The sequence below is a fragment of the Tenebrio molitor genome, chromosome 2 (assembly GCF_963966145.1).
Source record: "Tenebrio molitor chromosome 2, icTenMoli1.1, whole genome shotgun sequence".
NCBI classification, from domain to species: domain Eukaryota; kingdom Metazoa; phylum Arthropoda; class Insecta; order Coleoptera; family Tenebrionidae; genus Tenebrio; species Tenebrio molitor.
Window position 1 is genome coordinate 16,712,670 of NC_091047.1, and position 21,732 is coordinate 16,734,401.

A 21,732-nucleotide genomic window follows, 5' to 3' on the forward strand; every position below is an offset into this window, starting at 1 on the left:
CATTAGTATCGACTTTTGAACCATCTTTCCTTGACATACTTTCTTATCAGGGAGGTGTATAAATAATGTCAAGATGGTTTCCCATTTATTATCCCCGACCTAAAGTCTATTACTCTATTCCATTTAATTATGCAGTATAGAATAGCATAGGGACTATTTTCCCGTCGTTGATTGGTCAAAATGAGGGAAAAGTTTACACCAAGGCAATGCTAGATTTTTGAAAAGTATTGTCAAAATTTTATATCTGATGGATTTTTTGGTTATTACTGTCAAACTTATCGAGTTTTTGTATCAAACGCATCATTAAACTACAATTTTGTTATTAAAATACTACTACCGTACGTTCCTTTATAACTTTTTTTTTGTTAATGTTTTAAATTTATATTTGCCGCGTTCGCCAGTGTGAAACGTTCTCCATTCAAAGCGACATCTACTGCATTCTTAAATGGAATAGACTGTATCGGGCGTTCAAATGAAATCCTGGGCTGAGTAGGCGTTGGAAAAATTAAACTGTTCAGAACAGTGTAGAGTTTGAATTTCCCGCCGTTTGATACGAAAGACGTTTGTTTATGTTTAATCGGGACATAATTGAACATGTTTGTTTTCAGCAAAGGGTGTCCATAGATATTTGGGTCGAGAATAGGAATCGTTAAGTTATTCAATTTTTAATGTAAAACATTGCAAAGAGAGAAAAAGAGAAAGATTTTCTTGGCTTTAAATTTTAGGTTAGCTGTCAACATACTCCAATAAATCTACGCTTTAAAAAACACAACAATTGACGGTTTCCAACGTCTTCCCAGCCCAGGATTTCATTTGAACGCGCGATAGAATTTGTTGACTAACGAACAAAAAAACTGTCCATGAATGGTCACTTAGCAACGGTAATATACGGACATTTTTTCGTTGCCTCTTTTTGGGTTTAAATACGTTTTTAAAAGGGATTTGTCGCCTCAAGACTACGTTTGGTCTGATCGCCGAAGTATGATAACAATTTTTCAGCAAAAAAAAACGCTGCCTCCAATACTTATTTTTCTTTTTCTCTGGAAAAAGTTCTAACAGTGCGGGCCAGTACACAGAAGAAAGTTAATCATAATCAAATGCGAGATTAACTGAACACGTGATTAAATTGAACCAATCGAAATTTCGGATTCATGGGTTAATCGCGCATTAAAATTTAAATTCTCTTTCTATAAACTGGCTCTAGGTCTTTTGCATATATGTCAAGGACAAATAAATAAGAATAAGAAGCTCTTATGAAACTGGTCAACGTTTCATAATTTATTGTCAATGTTACCGCAGAACAAAAAAAGTTTTTTGTTCGACACTATCAAAATTTGAGAATTTTCTCCTGTGTGAACGGATTTTGATAAATGTCCCAACTTGTCAAAATGAAACGTCAAGTTAATTTTAAAGATTTTAAGCGATTTGGAGCCTTTAAGGGGCGTGTCGAATAAGAAAACTTTGTATTCAACTCGTAAATTTACACACGAATACGTTAAATAAACTATTATTTTCGTATTTTGTGAGAATAATGTAGCATAAATACTGTAGATAGTTCTTTACATTTTTTATGGAAGACTATTAAGGAAAAGTGATGAAATTGTCATTATAATTTACAGTTTAATTGTTTAAACATTTATTGTAAGCATAAGTGCAGCTACTTTAATCTAAAAAATTACAAATAATATGACTACTGATGAAATTTTTAAACATTTGTCTACTTATGTGATTTTAATTCCTGTTTTCAAATTTTGTTTCAAAACAGAAACTCGAAACTAGAAGAAACAAAATTCTGTACTTCTCCGAGTAAAAATTATTTATGTCATATTTTCTTTAAGACAACTGGACAAACAATTACATAATACTAATCAGATAAATTAGATTAAACTAAATGTGAAACTGGATGAGTATTACTACGTAAGTGGTAACTGCTGCTATCATCTGAAAAAAAAATTGAGGAAATGTTGAAACAAAAATTAATTATCACCATATGACAAAATGTCCAGTCCAAATTAAAGTAATCTCTTGCAGTAAACTGGAGTCTCGTATTAAGAAGTCTAACGGAGACCAATTGAAGATGACGTATTTTCTTGTTGATTTTTCCAGACATTGCATATTTGTTCCAAATATCATGAACAAGAGACACAGTGTTGTTAGCTTTATCCTGAACACCACTAAAAATTCCCACCAACACGAAAAGCCAGTAGAACCCATAGAGAAGATAAATGCCATTAATAACAAAATTAAAGGTTGTTCCTGTGCCATTCACTGTTATGAAGACAATGTAGTAAACCGTTTCGATTACATTTTCAAACCAACACAACAAAGACACTATTATGGTGATTTCAAAATTCTTACAAATTTCTTCTGCTAAATTCACCAAGTCGTAGTGTAGATGTGACAATTTTTGAATTCGCTGAATCTTAAAATCGAGCTCATTTTTTTCCAAAACTTCAATTTGTTGTGTTTTAGCAAGAGGAAATATTTTTGATAAACTAGACGACTCGATTTGTTGCTGGAAGTTATTGTTAATCATTTCGAATTTAAGAGAGAGCTGCTTCATAATGTCGTTTAGAAACATACTGTCGAAACAAGTTAAGATGAGAGGAAAATAAGTATAGATTAAGAAAAGAGAATCCGTACTCATGAACGGAATAAGTGCAAAGTTTGATATAAGAAGTGCAACAAGACCTAATATGAACCAATCAAATTGGATGTTTCGATTAGGCATAGTCATGAAGTCATATTTTACGCTGTTGGTCTGAATCAAGAGTGACTTTAAGCTGCTGCTCCGTTGATAAAAATAAAAACAACAGGCAGTTGTGTATAAAATGTTTTCAACGTTAGTAAATTTGTCTATGAGCTCGAAGACGCTCACATAATCATGAGAAGATGTATTGTAGCTAATACAGATGTAGATGAAAAAAGAATAAAAAGGAACGCACCACACACGCTGATAAACTTTTATACATTTATTTTCAGAATCTGTGAGCGAAAACTGGACTATTCCGATCACTCTGTAGATAAATTTTACGAGAGCTGGGGTGTGTGGTAGTAAATACATGTTCGAAAATTAAGCAAGTACTAAGTTTGATGGTGACTCAGATATCGATTGTTCGTTTTCATTAATTCAGTCATAATAATTTACTTTATGGTTTTCTAACTTTCATACTATCCTTGTCTTACGTATTTAATAAATAATAATGTAAACATCAATAATAACATCCTCTAAAATTACACAACTGATAGATTGTCTACATTAAAATTGTATTATATTCACAATAATAATTATTATAAAAGATTTTATCTGTTGTTTGTAGTCCTCTGTTTTTGTCTGTAAGTTTTGTGTCTAACCGTTTAGATGTGAAACTGAATAAGAATGACCACGTATGTCGTAACCGCAGCTATCATCTACGAATGACAAAATTATCACATTCAGTTTGACTGTTCACACTCACCGTATGACAGAAAGTCCAATCCAAATGAAAAAAGTTTCTTGCGGTAAACTGTAACTTGATGTTAAGCAATCTGACCGAGATCAACTGTAGATGAAGCACTCGTGTATCCACTTCACTTTTGGAGTTGTAAAAATTCCATATTTCATGGACATATGTAGACATTTTATTCGCCTGAAAACTCCGAAATCAATGTGAAAACTCCAAACTATTTTCTTACCGTCTGTTGAGTACGGCTATACATCCGAACCATAAAAAAAAACCACAACAGAAAAAACAGCAAGGTTGTTAACGTATACCAAAAAAGAGACGGCGGGTCCATCTGTATTCCATTCATCACACAAAATATAATCGTATAGATCGTATCAATGACCATCCCAAACCACGTTACCATCGCAACCAGCGTTGTAACATCAAAGAGTTTGCTAACCTCGATGGCCAAATTGACCAGATCGAAATGAAGAAGGGACAACTCTTCTATACGACAAATGTTAAAAGTCTTCTCGGCTTCTTTAAGTTGTCTAATTTTTTCGACTTTAGTCAAAGGAAAAATTGTATTCAAGTCGACACGATTAATTTGCTTTTGCAGATGTTGGTCGATCACTTGGAACTGATTGCGAATGGTTGTCAACACTCTGTTCAGAAACACATGATTCAGACAACTTATACTTGAGGGGATGTAAAAAAAAAGAACATAAATTCCCATGTCGAAAGAAAAAGCCAAAATTATGTTGAGCGAACACGACAGAAGAAGAATTAGTTCAAGCCAGTCGGAACTTTGCGATGGATTTTTCGACGTGGCGGCCGTTAGAAGGGATTTGATTTCTTTTATTTTCAGCAATATGAGGTGGAGACTGTTGCTTCGACGATGGGAAACGACAATGTTAATGCCGATCACGAGCATACATAACAACGAAGCCATGAAGTCCACGTTTTCCCGTACTTCGTTTAGGTATGGACTGCTAACAGCGTTTGTTAGCCACATCACAAAAGTGTAAAAATGAAACATGTATAAAGGAATGCACCATAAACGAGCAATAATTTTAGAAAGAGTGTCGGTCGGCATTTTCGAGGGAAATTGAAGGATTCCATAAACCCTAAAAAGAAGTCTCATCCAAATGGGTATGTCTTCAAGCACACACATTGTACAAACAACACTTACACAGTGTTTAGTTCATTATTTATTATAATTTTTATCTTGAAAGGACCAATTTTCATATTGCAGGAAAAAACCTTGTCGTTGTCATAACAAAAACGTTTTAGGTATCAGATATTATTAACTCTTGACCCATTTTCGTTATTAACAACACATTTTGAATATTTCAATTATGTCTGTTGACCATTTTCGGCCAACCAAAATAAATATACAGGGAGTACACATAATTAATAGTATATAACGGTATTAGGCCGATATGGGTTATATAACAGACGAGGTTGAGATTTTATAATCAACCGAGTCTGTTAAATCCATATCGGCCGTATGTTGTTTTATAGTTTTCTTTATACCAATAATACTTAACATTTAACGATGATTTATTTGTAAGACTGACATTTCTCTTTACTTCAAAAATTAAATTTAGTTGTCATTTGTGCCGTAACCGTAGCAACGGCAGCAAAAATAACGGCCTCGGTCTGATAATTTTGAATAACGGCCTATAATTTTGAATAACGGCCTAGACTGTTATAGGTGTCATATCAATCAAGCATTGAGTACTGATAAATCCTAATAACAGTATGGTATAAAGAAAAAATAATAATAGCACTAGTAGCAGTAATATGAAGTTGCAGATACATAATCTAAAAATGACACCACAGATAATTTTTAAATCGCAGACATAATGATTTAGTTGCAAGTTTAAAATTTTCCTCTTTCTGACCTGTGTAAGATACCGTGTATTTTTAACATCATTAAAGAGATGTTATTTCCCTCCACCACCCGATTATTTTTTGCGTTTTTTTGGTTATAATATTGACAAAACTTATGAAATATTGTATTTGTTATTTCCGGTACTCCATCGTTGTTTGTAAATGTTCTTTTAAATGCGAAACTGAACAAGGATGACTACGTATGTGGTAACTGCAGCTATCATCTAACAACAAGATGACAAATTATTATAGTCAGATTGAGTGGTCAGACTCACCGTGTGACAAAAAGTCCAGTCCAGATTAAAAAAATGTCTTGCAGTGAACTGTAGCTTGGTGTTGAGTAATCTAACCGAGATCAGTTGTAGATGACACACTTGTTTGTCCACTTCCCCTCTAGAATTATAAAAATTCCATATTTCGTGAACATTTGTAGCCATTTTATTCGCCTGAAAGTCTCGAAATTAATTTGTACACTTGTAACCATTTTCTTACCGTCTGCTGCGTGCGACTGTACATTCGCACCATTAAAAAGAACCACACCAAAAAGAACAGCGAACTTGTCGTCATGAATAAATTAATAAACGGTGATTCCATCTGTATTTGATTCACCGCAAAAATTACGAGCATATAGAACGTATCAATCACCCACACGAACCATACTACCATCGCAACCATCGTTGTAACATCGAAGAGTCTGCTAACCGCAACAGCCAAGTTGACCAGATCGTAATGAAGAAGAGACAACTCTTCCATGCGGTAAATGTTAAAACTCTTCTCGGCTTCTTTGAGTTCTCTAATTTTTTCGACTTTAGTGAAAGGAAAAATTGTATGCAAGTCGACACAATTGATTTGCTTCTGTAGATATTGATCGATCACGTCGAACTGGTGGCGAATGTTTGCCAACACTTTACTCAGAAACACGTGATTTAAGCAGCTTGTAGTAATAGGAATGTAACAAAAGAGAAAATATATTGCCATGTCGAAGAAAAAAGCGAAAATGATGTTGATTAAATACAAGACAAAAACAATTAGTTCTAACCAGTCGGAACTTTGATGTGGAATTATCGACGAGGTGGGCATTAGAACGACTTTGATGTCATTTATTTTCAGCAATAAGAGGTGGAGACTGTTGTTTCGGCGATAAAAAACAACAATGTTAAGACCCATCAAGATCGTACCTAAGAGCAAAGCTGTTATCTCGACGTTGTGCATTACTTCATTTGCGTACGGAGTGGCAAAACTATTTGTTAACCACATCACACAAATGTAAAAATAACAGACGTACAAAGGAATGCACCATAACCGAGGAACAGTTTTGGAAAGAGTGTCAGTGGACGTTTTTGTCGGGAATTGGATAACCCCATGAAGCCTAAAGAGAAGTCTCATCCAAATAGGTATGTCTTCGAGCACACACATTGTAAAAAACAACATTCGCAGGTGTCTAATTCATCAATTTATTTCATATTGAATCGAGAAACCTTATTGTTGTCATAACAAGAATGTTTTAGTAGATATGTATGTATTTATTAATTGTCGATCCATTGGAGTAATTAAGAACCCATTTTGAGTGTTTTAGTTATTTCTGTGGCAACTTTCCACCAACAAAATAAAAATGTGTATACATATACACACAATACACAATTTAATTTAAACATTAAAGGATCAACGTTAAATAGAGTGTGATCAAACCAAACCGTAAATATCAAAATCTAGTCTAATTTGTGCGCCAGAATTACAGTGAATGTCATATTTTATTGCAATTTAATCGAAGCTATTGCACATTACAAATTATGCAATGGTGGCCTACATAACGCAGTACAATGTCCAAAATACCGGGTGATCAAAAAGGACTGTTTGAGTTGGCAATACAATTAAGAGCATTTTGTTACTCAACTGTTTGCAATGCTGCAACCGGATACGTCTTTTGTCTTTTGACATGAAATCAACAGCGACAGTAGATTATGTATGTATAGTTGACTCAAGTTGCAAAAAACCACTTGTCATTTGCAACAGCCTTTTTTCAATATTTTCTAACCAAATAAAGGCACAAGGGGACCAGAAAATCATAGTTTGGATTGAATATTTTCCATATAAGTACAGTTTTAAAGTAATTTCAAATGATTAATGCCATAAAAGCGCTGTTGCAAATGCAAAATGGTTTTTTGCAACTTGAGTCAACTTTATAAAAATCAACGGTACAAAAAAAAAACAACTTGAAATACATAACAACAAATTGGTGGAATAGGAAGGATAAGGCGCAAACCTGTTTGCATGGACAGCCTTCTTATGGAGGTGTTGGGATTTCTTTACATTGAGTTCTGATATCCTCGACAACTTCTTCATTTAGAGTAAAGGGTCTGCCAGTTGGTTTTTGTTTAGTTACGTTTCCTATATTTAAGCAGCCTTCAAATACTAGCATGAAATGTTGCTGAAATGCGTCGAAAGTGACCAAAAATTCGGGAAACAGTTCCCAAAACTGATTAGTGATTATACGTTGCTTGAAGCAAGTACTGCCAACCAGTAATTGGATTATAAATCCCACTTCAAAATAAGCCATTCCAATAAAAATGTTGTGTTGCAACGTGAAAACCATGTTATAGTTATTTATGCAACGAGTTTCTGTGTAAATTGGACTTTTCTAATTGCCCGAGGGACAAGATTAAAACACGAGCATAGCGAGGGTTTTAAGGACTCAACATTTGATGAGGAATAAGTACGTAGTAAGTATTTGCCTCGACCAATTCGGTCTGTATATACAGGGTCTCTATAAATGATTGTCTGGTCAAGCCAGCCTTGGAAAAAAAATTTACTGTTCCGCTTTTTTGAAACCGATGCCAAATTCTAGTTCGTTTTCACGGTCACTTCTGACATTAGTGACTGACGTTTCGTTTGCGCTTGTCAGTCGAGTTTTGGTTCCTTATATTCGTTTTATCGCAGTTAATCACAGTTAATATACACCAAAAATCAGTATTTTTCAATAAAAATTGCAAGGACGTCCGCTTTTAGAGGTAAAAACACTGGCAAAATTTGTGAGGTTATGCTTTAATGTTTTATGTTTTATTTTAGCTTTATTTTCTTTACAATGGTTTATTCTGTTGAACAGAACACGTTCATTGTTGTTTTTTACTTTCGAAATGGAAGGTTTAATAATGGGGAATTATCTGTTTGTAAAAATGAATTCCATCAAAATATCTGAACAACATTGTGAACAGATTTTTAACAATCAGAACAATTAGCAGGGGTAAATCATTAGGACGAGCACCAGTATCTGATGAAATACTCAAGGATTTGAAAGAAATGGTGGAAAAGACTACAGATATCAATAGCCTGTTTATCTCAACAATCAGGTGTACCACCATGCACTTGTCACAAAATCATTAAAAATAGGCTACAACTGCATCTTTATAAAATTAGTGTTGTACAAAAACTCCAACCTGCAGATTATCAAAGTTGTGTTCAGTTTGAAAATCACCTCAATTTCATAATTTGGAGTGCTGAGAATCCACACCAATTTGTAGAGACTCCTTTACATGTTTTGAAAATTGGTGTGTGGAACTGTGGATAGCAGTGTTGCTATACCTACCCTTAACTAAGAAAAGCTGCAAAATATTTTTGAAAATAAATGAAGAATTGTCAAGTGTTTAGAAGTTAATGGGGGACATTCTCAATCTATTTTATAAAAAAATACCTATTTGTTATCGTTTTTTAGTGTTGTAAATTATGTTGTTGAATACATTTGATTTTATTGAAAAACCAGTAAGACTTACTTGTTATGAAAAACACTGTTATTTATATTGGAAGAAAAAATGGGAGTCAATACCATATTCGACAATTCAGTCTAGGTCGTATTTACCACTAGCATAAAACAAGAAATGTGAAAGCACTAAAGCAGACAAAAAGGCAGTATCAAGTATTGTATTGTGGTATACGAGGACAAGGTGTTCTCAATATTTATCTGTTTGGATTTGTTCTCATACCAATTCCTGTACAGTGTGTGGCGGTACGATGGGGGCAATAATTGTTCCCCTGTGGGTGTTGATATTAAATAATAAATACATTAATGTTAGCAAGAGTAAAGCACAGTTGAAACTTATCTCTGGTTAAAAGCCAACAACCTAACCTGAAAATGTGACATTCATTAATTGCCGAACAAAGCGGCACATTCAAAATTTGACAAGTTTCCATGGCTGGCTGGACCCGACAATCATTTATAGAGACCCTGTATAAAACAAAGTCGGGTTAGTTACGCTATTTATAACTCAAGAACGGCTGGACAGATTTTTATGATCTTTATATTGTTGGATTTGTCTCCGCCCCGATTAGCAGAATAACTATTAAAACATGGAATAACTAACGAAAAAAAAATTATGAAGAAAATTCATTTTGAAAGGTTATGTCATCTGTCACAATCTGTCATTGTGCGCGCATCGACAATTTGAACTTAATTGAGATTTAACGTTAGCTGAGTTTTAACACCAAGTGTGATCAATGGTGATCAACAACACGTACTTTTGCATTGTACAGGGTGCGACAACATAACTTCCTTTTTTGAAATGCGCGCTATTCAGACTGTAGGGGTCGTAATGGGGCGGGGGTGGTCTCATTCGAAAGCCGTGGTTTTAAAGATTTGTTCCCTATCCCCCTGTCAGCTGCCATCATGCGTTAGAAGAGTGGAAAGCCTGCGTTTGCCGTTGAGGTCTACTTTTCAAACTGATTTTCTGTGATCGCAACCCTTCCGAAATCGCTTCAATGTTGGGTCGTGTCGCGAACCAGAAATCAATTGTTACATGGGTCACTACGTTTAGACCATGATTTCAGACAAACCGGGAGTGTGACAAGACGAAGAACTGGAGTCTCACCTCAATAAGGGGCAATTTGTAGTAGAGAACCCGCTCGCCCGATTTGTCCCCTTGCAATTTTGTTTGTGTTTTTTTTTTAAATCTCGCGTTTATATCAACCATCAAAGGACCCTACAAGGCTAACATCCCTGCAGAAATTGCGAACATTCCCGCTACTATGTCATGGCTAACGCTAGAAATGGGCTTATTCACATATTCAGTGTATCGCACCTGTATATAACTAATTATGCATTTAAGTACGTCAACTGTCTGTAATTATTTAAATGCTATAGTCCATTCATTTTAAATCTTGGGTTTAGTAATAAAACTTGCCTGCTTTGACACTTGTCCGGAACTCAGTGAATCTAAAACTGTGTTCAATACCGAGTGTCAACTACCAAACCTGACCATAGGAATTTAACATGAAAAATAGTTTTTGCGTGATTTCAGGTACCTACTTCATTAAGAAATTGATTAAATTTAACATTTGTTAAATGGTCAAGTTATTAGAAACATTTTTATTCACATTTATCAAAATGTCGAAATATGTTTGTGTTTAAATTTACTACTAAAATCGCCCAATAATTTGATTATTAAAAATACCATCCCAAACATTAAATTTCTGAGGGCATGGCAAGCCCTCCGACAAATTACCCCAGAAATGTGGAGAAATTCAGTGCGGCACACTGAAGACAAAATTAGAGAATAGTGGGATCGAGAAGTAACTTTTAGAATTACTCCAAGTAATGCTACGTCACGGGGGAAGCTGTTTTAGGGTTGAACATTTATTGCTGTGCGGCATACCTAACCTTGAAATTATCAAACAAGTGAACAGTGCGTCCAAACCATCAAACCAACAAACCAGTGGAACAAAATATTCATCTACAAAATGTTTCCAACAAACACGCATATGCTTAGTAATTCTCTTTCCAATTTTTAATTTAATTTTCCATATTTTCTTCCCGTCAGATGTTGACTGCATCCCAACCAAACTCATTAAAATATTCAATCCGTTTATGGTGATTGTTAATTCTGGATTATTTTTATACAGTGAATTTTTTTATCAATGAACCATAGAGATTTACATGGTATAAAGTATAAACTTTATTTCGCGTCAATTGCTAATTTCAAAATTATTTTTCGGACATGAAATAAAGTTTACACCATGTCAATTCTTATGGTTCATTGATAAAAAATTCACTGTATAGTTAGTTACAACTCGGGACACAGCAATTTGCTCTACTGCTCATTATACTCTCACTTCTTGCAAATGAATTTACCGAAAAAACTTAAATCTCCTTCATTTTGATTATTCATTTTATCTTAATAAAAAAACTTAATTCAATTCAGCTAATAAGTTAACACAACATTTATTGATTCTGAGGCGGTACGAAGTTCGCCGGGTCAGCTAGTAGAGAATAATTATAACTTATAATCATGGTGTATCTGTCCAACAGCGCACTCTCAGCTTTTGATCGCAGCCTTTGATTTAGGTTAGAAATGTATACGTACTGCGCATGATAAAATAATTTGTTCAAAATGCCTAGTCATTTACAACAGTATATTGTGATGTCTTCAATATGCCTAACTGCCATCAGGCATTTTGCAAAATGACTGAAAACGGCAAGTCATTTTGAATAATTGAAAGTTATTATTCAAAGTGACGCTGTTTTGCAAAACGCCTAGGTTTTTTGCAAAAAGCCTAATTCTGATATATGCCTGCGACAGATACACATTATGAAAAACTACTCATAACTCCCTTGGGATATTTGAAATTTTTTCGCCCTTCTCATTGTTTACAACAAACTCATGAGAACCAAACTATAGTAACCATATATTCACGCAATCTTCCCTGCAAAATATTTTTAAGAAAGTTTTAACTTTTAAGGATGAACTGGAGTAACATTGAAAAATGGCGAAATTTGCTTAAAATTGGTACAATAGTCCTTTCATCCATTCTAAAGTACTGTGCCAAATTTAAAAAAATTTGGTCGAGGAATTTTAAAGTTATTACCTTTTAAAGTTTCGTGATATTTTACACGTGTTCTTATGAGAAATGGTCGCATAAAAATTGATAAAATAGTATATTGTTATATAAGTGAGGAAAGGGATGCATTGCTAAACGAGAATGAGAATTGGATCACGAGCGATAGCGAGTTGATCTAATCATTCAAGTTTTGCAATGGACCTTTCCTCACGTATGTAACATACTATTTTTTCCAACGTCAAGAGTTTTTCGGTTTATCTTGGATAGGTATTATCAATTTATTATTTTATACAAATCAACATAGAAGTAAAATTTAAAATTTGAAAATCACGTTTCCATGCTCACAGTAAACAATAAAATTTAATTTATTGAATGTCAAGCCGTGTTTTTTCCAAAACTAAAGAAGAATTGAAATAGTGATGGAAGTAGATAGTGATGAAGATTTACCAAATACTCCACCAGAAGTAAAAGAGGCAGCGAACTTGGTAACTTTGGAGTTGTTACCTCTCAAATCGCGAGCACGCTATGAAAGGGAATATGATATGTTCATGAGATGGAGACAAGAAAAAAAAATTAAAAGCTTTTCAGAGTCGGTAGTTTTGGGGTACATGTCGGAACAAGCCAAAGTGCAAAAATCATCGACTTTATGGTCACGATATTCGATGCTGAAAGCAAGCTTGGTTGTCAAAAATAATGTTGACATTAGTAAATATTGTAAGTTGGTTGCATTTCTAAAAAGACAATCCGTTGGTTATAAGGCCAAAAAATCAAAAATATTTTCAAGAGAGCAAATATTCAAGTTCTTATCAACGGCCCATGATGAAGAATTCCTCTTAATGAAGGTAAACTAAATAATTGCTAATTTTTACATTAATTTTCATTAATAATTTTTTTCTTAATTGTGCAGGTTATTGCAATTATTGGATTGTCGGGTGCTTGCCGCTGCGACGAATTGAAAAATATGACAATTGACGACATACAAGACACCCAATCAGTATTGATAATAAATATACCGGACTCTAAAACAGGAAAAAGTCGTGTATTCACAGTAGTGAAAAATGAACTAGCAAATGATTTGAATTTGATTGAGATATACAGAAAATATGTTTCTCTAAGATCACCTCTTACAGAACATCGGCGATTGTTTGTGAACTATCAAAAGGGTAAATGTACCGTTCAACCCGTAGGAATAAACAAATTTGCCAAAGTACCGGCCATTATTGCAAATTACTTGAAAATACCAGATGCTTCTTCTTACACGGGGCACTGTTGGCGGAGAACATCAGCGTCCTTGTTGGTAGATGCTGGAGCTGACTTACTCACATTAAAAAGCCATGGAGGCTGGAAGTCCTCGGCAGTAGCAGAGGGCTATATCGAAAATTCAATTCAAAATAAAATTTCGATCGCTACAAAAATACTTGGAAATAACTTATCCGAGAAACCAAACAGAATTGCTAATGTGGCGTCAACGTCGAGCTCTGTATCGACACATTATTTAGCAAATAAATCAGACACAGTTGGAGTTTCAATTCATGCAGAAAATTGTACATTTAATTTTTATAATACCGATAAAAAAAGTTAACTATGTAATAACTATGTTAATAAAGAATTCTTACAATAATTGTATAATTATATCAGAAGGTTATTTAAATGAAATTCCCTAAATGAGGAACAAATTATTTTTTATTACTTTCCCCACTAGTGAGGGAAGTGATTTACTTTCCTCACATGTGATGCAAACGCCTACTTTCCTCTTTAAATTGAGTGATGGAAATGTCATTTTCAGACTTGACGTTGGAAAAAACATATTTCAAAATGGCCAATTTTTCTTTAATTTTTCACACATAAAGTATCGATATCGTAGAATTTTTTAATGAATTTACAAAAAAAGTTGGTCGAGGATTTTCCTTGTAATCGCTAATTACATGTGGAAAAACACGGTTTTTGAGGTTATGTATCTGTTTTAATTTCAATAAAAGTGAACAAAATGCATATAATTCACGTCGGTATGCAACATTACACTCATATCGCACGTTTTACTGCAGTTACGTTAAGAACTTTAACAGAAATCAATGAAAATTGAAATTCAGTGTGCTTTTGTTTACTTTCACGTACAGTCTTAGTCAAAAGATTGTAAAATCACATGTAAGTAATTATCTAAATATCAAGAAAATAAACACAAAATTTACTTGCAACTCATTACAATTCGTTTCCAAAAATTAAAAACTATTTTTTCAAATATTGATTTCTCGTAATAAAGGTTTCATAGCATTATAAGAGATCCGCAACTTTTTGCTGAGATTGTTACTCCAGTTCATCCTTAAGTATGTAGGTACTATCGCGGCCAAAATACTTTGGTCGTCACTTTTTGACACTTTAAATGTAAATAAAGTATTAAGGTCAATATACACGACAATTTCAAATTATTCTTGTCAAAAATATGACATCTTCAGTTTTTGATAAATGTAGAATCGTCTTACTTGCTTCTGAAGGTTGTCTAAACCGCGACCATGTTGATCTTTTGCTTTTGAACCCTGCCTCCGCAGCTGGGATTTACCCCACCCGTATGACACTGACGGATTAAAATAATTTTTTGTTCGACACAGTCAGAATTTAAGAATTTTCTCCTATGTGAACGGATTTTGATAAATGTCACAACTTGTCAAAACGAAACGTCAAGCTAATTTTAAAGGTTTTAAGCGATTTGGAGCCTTTAAGAGGCTTGTCGAACAAAAAAACGTTTCACTCGCGTTTTAAAATGGCCCACGCGTGCCAAAAAAGGTCCAATTTACACGCAAACTCGTCAAATAAACTACTATTTCGTGTTCGTTTCCTGGGATATATAACCGGGAAAGTGGTATATAACTAAATATACATATAAACTTTCCCGGTTATATACCTAACTTGACATCTGTCAAAGATAACCTCAAAATTTACAATAAATTAATGTTTTTTAAGACTTTGCCTAAACGAACACGAAAAATGTTATTCAATATTCGTGCGCTGTCAGTTTTCAGGTATTCGGCCTGTTTTGTAGCACTTGGCTGACGCCGCGTGCTTCAAATTTCGGCCTCATACCTGAAAAATGATCTGACAGCGCTACTCATATGAAAATAACTATTTGACAACAGTAAAAAATAAGGTTAAACATCCTAAAGCTTGCTTTACAATTGAATATCATTTATGTCACATTGACGACCAAAGTATTTTGGCCCCGCGATAGTACTATTGCGAGCAAAAAAAGTGGGACATCAAATTTTCGGTTAATTTTGAAAAATTCCATGTAGTTCAAGCTTTATTGTCATTTTTTTTGACACTATTCCAGCTGACAGTTTAAAAATGTATTTTATACTCCTATTTTCCTTTTCCAAATGCCCTCTTCTTTTGATAAAGGTAGATTTTGATTGGAACTTTGCATTAAATAAATATTCACTACGTGCTTACTTACAATAATTCCCTACAACCTACAATATGTAATGACAACGTCAATCAATTCAAAGTAGGGTTAGACTCAGGTAATGGTTATTTCACATTAAAAATCAAGACAATGACGTTGATGTCCCACTATTTTTGCCCGCAATAGTACATAGGTACACTAAACAATAAAATATTGTATGCACCACGGGAGATATTCATGTTTTTCCCCTCGGTTTATAACCACGTCAACGGTCAACCTCAGGGAAAAATCATGTTCATATCTCCCTTAATGCATAAATATCTATAATTTGAAATTTCCAGCGTTTTACTTTGAATGTGAATGTCAAATGTCACACGACGCTATGACACGACATATGTTAGTGTGAAGTCGTCAACAACCGGAAGTTACTCTGGTTATACCACTTAAAAGTAAAAATCAGTACTGCCGACTCAAACAGTCCTTTTTGATCATGCTGTATATTGAAAATGGACGAATGTTTTTAATATTTTCGTTATTAACTTTAGTATCAAAGAACAATCAACTTATTTTTTCAAATGCTATCTAACAAGTTGACTTTGCAACAATATTCAATAGAAAAAATAAATAAAATATACATACATATTATAAACTTCGTCCAGCGAGAGATTGGGAGATCTTAAATTGTATTAAATTAACCCAACACAACAAAATGCACTAGAATACATTGATTAGAGTATAACTTCAGGGCAAATATGTTACTGCTTCAAATGTTACGGAAGCTGGGTACTACTTTCTCTACGTAGAATTTAGTCATTTTTATGTCAACCAATCTCTCGCTGGACAAACTATATCAACATTAAGTTGAGGTTACTGTGAAATTCGTGTCACAGGAATTTTGTTCATAGAGACCAAAAAGTAAAGGGCCAACGTTACATCCTTGGTCAGGACAGTGACGAGGCTGACTTTCTTTGATTTACTTATTACAATATACCGGGATATCAAAAATTATCTTGGTCAAAGGTGGTCATGGATTGGAAAACGTCCGTCTCAACTTATTTAGTGTAACGATTTCCCTGGTATGAACGATTAGCCTACCAGCACCTTTATTTGTAAGGCATGCATAAAAATCCTTTGACATTACTGCAAATTGTAGGAAGTGTTCTCGAAAATTAATTTTGATATTCAAAATATGATTTGCCACAAAGCTTCGACAATTATTAAATTTTTTTTTGAAAATCCGTGACCACCTTTGACCAAGATAATTTTTAATATCCCGGTATTATATTCTTATTATTCTTATTAAAATTAAATTTAATTAATGGAATCAATAGCAATAGAGGAGTTGTTTGAAAAAAATTAACTCAAACATGATTTTTTTTTCTATCAATATGCACGTACTGTTTGCCTTTTGGTTCAATCATATTACCCTTATCGAAGGGAGTAAAATGGACAATTAAGCAAAACCACACTTTAGGTGAAGAGCTTTATTTAGCAATCATAAATATAAAAATACTGGTACTGGGGTATATTATACAAGCTTACTCTGCCAGATCCAGATTAATATAGTACTTACAAAAACTACGCCCTCAATAATTAGTTGTTGTTTTTTTAATTATCGCAAAATTAAAAATCTACTTAATAAACTACGAAATTATGTAACTACGAAATAGTAAAATTTGGTTTACGGATTCTAATAACTCCCGATGTGTTTTAACTTTTGTCCCACGATACGAACAATAAAAATGTGAATTAAATTTACAAAACAATTAAATAGTAGTTTATTTAATGAGTTCATGTGTAAATTGGGTTTTTTTGGCACGAGTGGGCCATTTTAAAACGCGAGTGAAACGAGTATTTGTAGTTCCCATAACTCCATCTTAGTGTATTTTTTTTAAATGCGGAATTGAATAAGGATGACTACGTAAGTTGTAACCGCAGCGATCATCTATTAATAATAATAAGGATGAAAAACTTATCACAGTCAAATTTAAGGTTCAAACTGACCGTGTGACAAAAAGACCAGTCCAGATTAAAAAAATTTCTTGCAGTAAATTGTAACTTGATGTTGAGTAATCTAACTGAGATCAGCTGAAGATGACGCACTCGTTTATCTACTTCCCCTTTAGAACTATAAAAATTCCATATTTCGTGAACATTTGTAGCCATTTTATTCGCCTGAAAATCACCAAACCAATATAAAAACTCCAAAGAATTTTCTTACCGTCTGTTGAGTGAGGCTGTACATCCGCACCATGAAAAAGAACCACGCTAGAAAGAACAGCAAACTTGTCACCATATACAACACGAGGAATGGATCCATCTCAATGTTATTCACCACAAGGAATATGATACTGTAGGTCCCTTCAATTACAAATCCGAACCACATTCCCATCGCAACCATCGTTGTAACATCGAAAAGTTTGTTGACCTCGACGGCCAAATTGACTAGATCGTAATGAAGAAGGGACAAGTCTTCGATGCGGCAAATGTTGAAACTCCTCTCGGATTCTTTCAGTTGCCTGATTTTTTCAACTTTAGTCAAAGGAAAAATTTCATACAAATCTACACGATCAATCTGTTTTTGTAAATGTTGATCGATCACTTCAAACTGGTTGCGAATGGTTGACAACACTTTGTTCAGAAAGACATGATTAATGCAACTAATACTTGCAGGGATGTGACAAAACAAAAAAAGCATTATCATGTTGAATGAAAAAATAGCAATAATGTTGATCAAATACAGCAGAAGTAGAATCAGTTCAAGCCAGTCGAAACTTTGCGATTGATTCTTGGGTGAAGAGGGCGTCAGAAAAACTTTGATGTCGTTTATTTTTTGTAACAAGTGATGGAGATTGTTGCTTCGGCGATAAGAAACGACTACATTAACACCCATCAAGACCACACTTGAAAACGACGCGATTAAGTTGACATTTTCCAATATATCGTTTAAATAATTTGGGTGAATAGTGTTTGTTAGCCATATCACAAAAGTATAAAAATGAAAGACGTACAAAGGAATGCACCATAAACGAAAAACAATTTTAGAAAGAGTGTTGGTCGACGTTTTCGAGGGGAATTGGATAACTCCATGAAGCCTAAAAAGGAGTCTCATCCAAACAGGTACGTCTTCAAGCACACACATTACAAAAACAACTGTCACAAATGTTTAATTTATTATTTATTACATTTGAAACGACCAATTTTGATATTGCATTGACAGAGTTAACCGTCGTCATAACAAGAATGTTTTAGTAACTAATTATTGATCCATTTTAGTAATTAATAAAGCATTTTGATCATTTTAGGGCAGTGTGGCGACATGAGTTTTCGGCCAACAAAAATAAATATAGACGAAGAAGACGAAATTACAGACAATAAAAGGTATAAAAATGTAATATCTCACGACGACCTAAAATAGTATATTATTTAACGAGTTCTTGTGTAAACTGGGCTTTTTTGACATGAGTGGGCCAGTGAAACGAGCGCCAAAAAAAGCCCATTTACACACGAACGAGTTGAAAACAACGTTTTTTTTTTTTTGTTCGACGAGCCCCTTAAAGGCTCCAAATCGCTTAAAACCTTTAAAATTAGCTTGACGTTTCGTTTTGACAAGTGACATTTATCAAAATCCGTTCACATAGGAGAAAATTCTCAAATTCTGAGTGTCGAACAAAAAAAGAGTATTATCGGTGATAAGGCAAAAATTCTGAGAAAAGATACTTACTGTCATCGCTAAGAACATTTGAACAACGGCGGCACTGATTAAGAAATTAACAGGAAATAGCAAAGCCGCAACAAATGGTCTGACTAAAAAATTAAAATTTTCAGCGATGACCAACCAACGAACATGAGCCACTCCGATTCCATAAGCGAGCCCGAACAGCACGACGGAGGCGACTGTTGCACCTGACACCCATTCTTTGTTGTCGTGGTTTAACTAAGAAAAAAGTTAGTTGAGGTAGAATAACGCGAGTGATAATTACGTTGAAGAACATCGCTATGGTCAGGACAAGTGTGATGAGAAACATTAAACCTAAGCTGATCAGGAGCAGAATCTTCGGTTTCAAGGTCTCGATCGAGACCAGTGCTAAAACCGTTCCACAAAGCATGGCCCATCCCATTCCGACTGTCACAGAATAAGAAACGTTCTCGTCGAAGCCCACGTCTTGCAATATCTCACTCGAATAATAAATAAACTTGATGAAGTTCGGATTGTGGTCTTCCGAGTTGTACTCACAACACTGGACCCACACAGTTGTTCGCTGACCACCACCACAAAGCAAAAAAGAAGCTTTTTGCTCCAAATGTTGGACAGATCCGCTTCCGGCATGGCCTTGACCAGATCCTCCTCGTTTCTGATTTCGTCCATGTGTTTGGAAATGTCTAGAGTATTCTTGAACCAGACCAAAATCATCATCGCTTTCATTTCGTTTTTTCTCATGATGAACACATACCTAGGCGACTCTGGACAAAACTTCAACGCTAAAGTCTAAAATTTTAACGTAGAAGATGAACTCTACTTGCAGTCTGTTTACCCCAATCGCCACAGGAACCACGGCTATCACCAGCACTATTATCCAATTGGTCGAAGCCATGAAGAATCCTAACAGTTGCGAGATCACCATCGCCAGACTAATGAAAAGCTGGAAGAAGACCATCACGACCCGTCGCCAGGCCTCGGGTGCTACGTCCCACAAGTACATGGGCGCCAATGCGGCGCACACCCCTGCGCTCACCCCGAGGAAGAATCTCCCCATCACGAGCATCATGTACGATTTAAATTCTCTGCACATGTTGAGCACCACTTGACTACCGATTGTGAGCAAACTGATGTAAAAGACGATTTTCTTATGACCGAATCTGCAGTTGCTGAACAGGGCACCCAAGCAGCACCCTGCGGGGAACATGGTCATGACTATCCACGACGTCAGTTGTGCATCTTTTTCCGATTTTGTTTCTCTCACTTGTATCAACCATTTTTCGATGGGCTGGAGTCAAATCGTTCAGATTGGGCACTGTGGAGGTGGTGGTTTACCTTATGGCAGATGTTGAAGACGCCTATGTGAAACCCATGGTGGAAGGCCCCAACCAAACACACAGAAATTAAAACGAAAACAAATCTTTTATTCAGATCTGTCAGAGGCAACATTGTCAATTTTACAAAAAAAAAATGTTGTTGCCTGGTGACGCTGTTTACGAGGTTTTGGAAAATATGGAATGCTTAAATACCGTGAGATCATTTAAATTTACCTATAATTAAAGTAGGCTATGACTTTTAAATTATGTAGATTGGCAACACTGTTGACGTTTAGGGTTCTCATGTTCAATCGTTTTAATTTAAAAGAAATGAAGCACTAGAAAATAATACCTATTAGGCATTCACGATCTTTTTGGGACCGAGTTGGCTATGATTTTTTCTTTTCATGTTGGACTAAGTGAGTCAGTGCACCGCATTGCCAGATTTATTATTTTAATATTCGTAAGAAACTAAATGATTTAGGTATTAAGTGTAAAAATAATTTAAATCTCCGTCAAAGTAACAGTCAAAATTTTATTGACAATCATAGAAGATGTTCAAAGTTCAAATAAATTCGGAATTAGAGTAGGCTATGATTTATATATTTTGTCTAGTAACGGTGGGTAGACTTTTTAGCACTGACAGTTGTCAATAGTTTTATGTCACGGTCAGAATAAATACGTCTACTGTGCTGTCAAATGTCACTGCTGTGCTGTGTAAAAATTGCATGTTGCCAACTTCATAATAAAATCCCAGCCTACTCCGAATTTATTTGAAGGCACAGTAATAAATGTACAAATGTTGCAAAAAACACACAAATGAAAATTTTGCTAATGCAAATTTGGTTTTGTCCATTTGCCAATTAATTGTCTACTTAACAACACCTATCAAATAATTTTTTAAAATGTCGTTAAATTATAACCATAATTCTAACTTATCTGTCGTAAACAGTTTTCACACTATAAAAAATTGTAAAAATGTGTCAATTTAATTCTGACAGTTTCCGTTTTTTTTTTGCAACCAACTGTACAATTGCGGTCACGAAATTTTGACCGTCACTTTCACGTCAATTAAAAAAAATGTTCATGCTTTATTGTCATTAACTCATTATGATTGATTTGTCGAATTGAAATCCAAAAATGTGTCATTGTCATACTTCATTCAAATACAGT

At 34.6% G+C, this 21,732-nt stretch overlaps 1 protein-coding gene and 2 long non-coding RNA genes across 4 annotated transcripts; 1 reads left to right on the plus strand and 2 right to left on the minus strand.

The window, feature by feature from the left end:
• Positions 1–1,718: 1,718 nt before the first annotated feature.
• On the minus strand, positions 1,719–7,287 carry LOC138123862 (uncharacterized). Of its 2 annotated transcripts, XR_011156924.1 has the most exons (4): positions 5,814–7,287; positions 5,597–5,767; positions 3,676–5,545; positions 1,719–3,629 (listed from the first exon to the last, which is right to left on the minus strand). It is a non-coding gene; the product is annotated as an uncharacterized lncRNA (long non-coding RNA). The 2 variants fall into 2 exon arrangements; XR_011156923.1 differs by having other exon boundaries at positions 5,597–7,287.
• A 4,956-nt stretch (positions 7,288–12,243) lies between these two features.
• Positions 12,244–13,767, plus strand: LOC138124701 (uncharacterized). The gene is made up of 2 exons (XR_011157245.1): positions 12,244–12,988; positions 13,054–13,767. It is a non-coding gene; the product is annotated as an uncharacterized lncRNA (long non-coding RNA).
• Positions 13,768–18,701: 4,934 nt separating this feature from the next.
• Positions 18,702–20,939, minus strand: LOC138124416 (solute carrier family 2, facilitated glucose transporter member 3-like). Its single transcript, XM_069039450.1, has 6 exons — positions 20,579–20,939; positions 20,079–20,531; positions 19,781–20,032; positions 19,527–19,739; positions 19,268–19,480; positions 18,702–18,952 (listed from the first exon to the last, which is right to left on the minus strand). The coding sequence occupies exons 1-6, from the start codon at positions 20,690–20,692 to the stop codon at positions 18,845–18,847; spliced, it is 1,353 nt and encodes a 450-aa protein (XP_068895551.1). The 5' UTR covers positions 20,693–20,939; the 3' UTR covers positions 18,702–18,844.
• Positions 20,940–21,732: the final 793 nt, after the last annotated feature.

What these genes read in the sequence shown, in the direction of transcription:
- LOC138124416 (XM_069039450.1), bottom strand. Translation starts at nt 20,692, where the DNA reads ATGTTGCCTCTGACAGATCTGAATAAAAGATTTGTTTTCGTTTTAATT. An exon ending in TCTTCAACATCTGCCATAAG is followed by an intron (nt 20,532 to 20,578) that starts GTAAACCACCAC and finishes ATTTGACTCCAG; the next exon opens with CCCATCGAAAAATGGTTGAT. An exon ending in TGGTTCCTGTGGCGATTGGG is followed by an intron (nt 20,033 to 20,078) that starts GTAAACAGACTG and finishes TTAAAATTTTAG; the next exon opens with ACTTTAGCGTTGAAGTTTTG.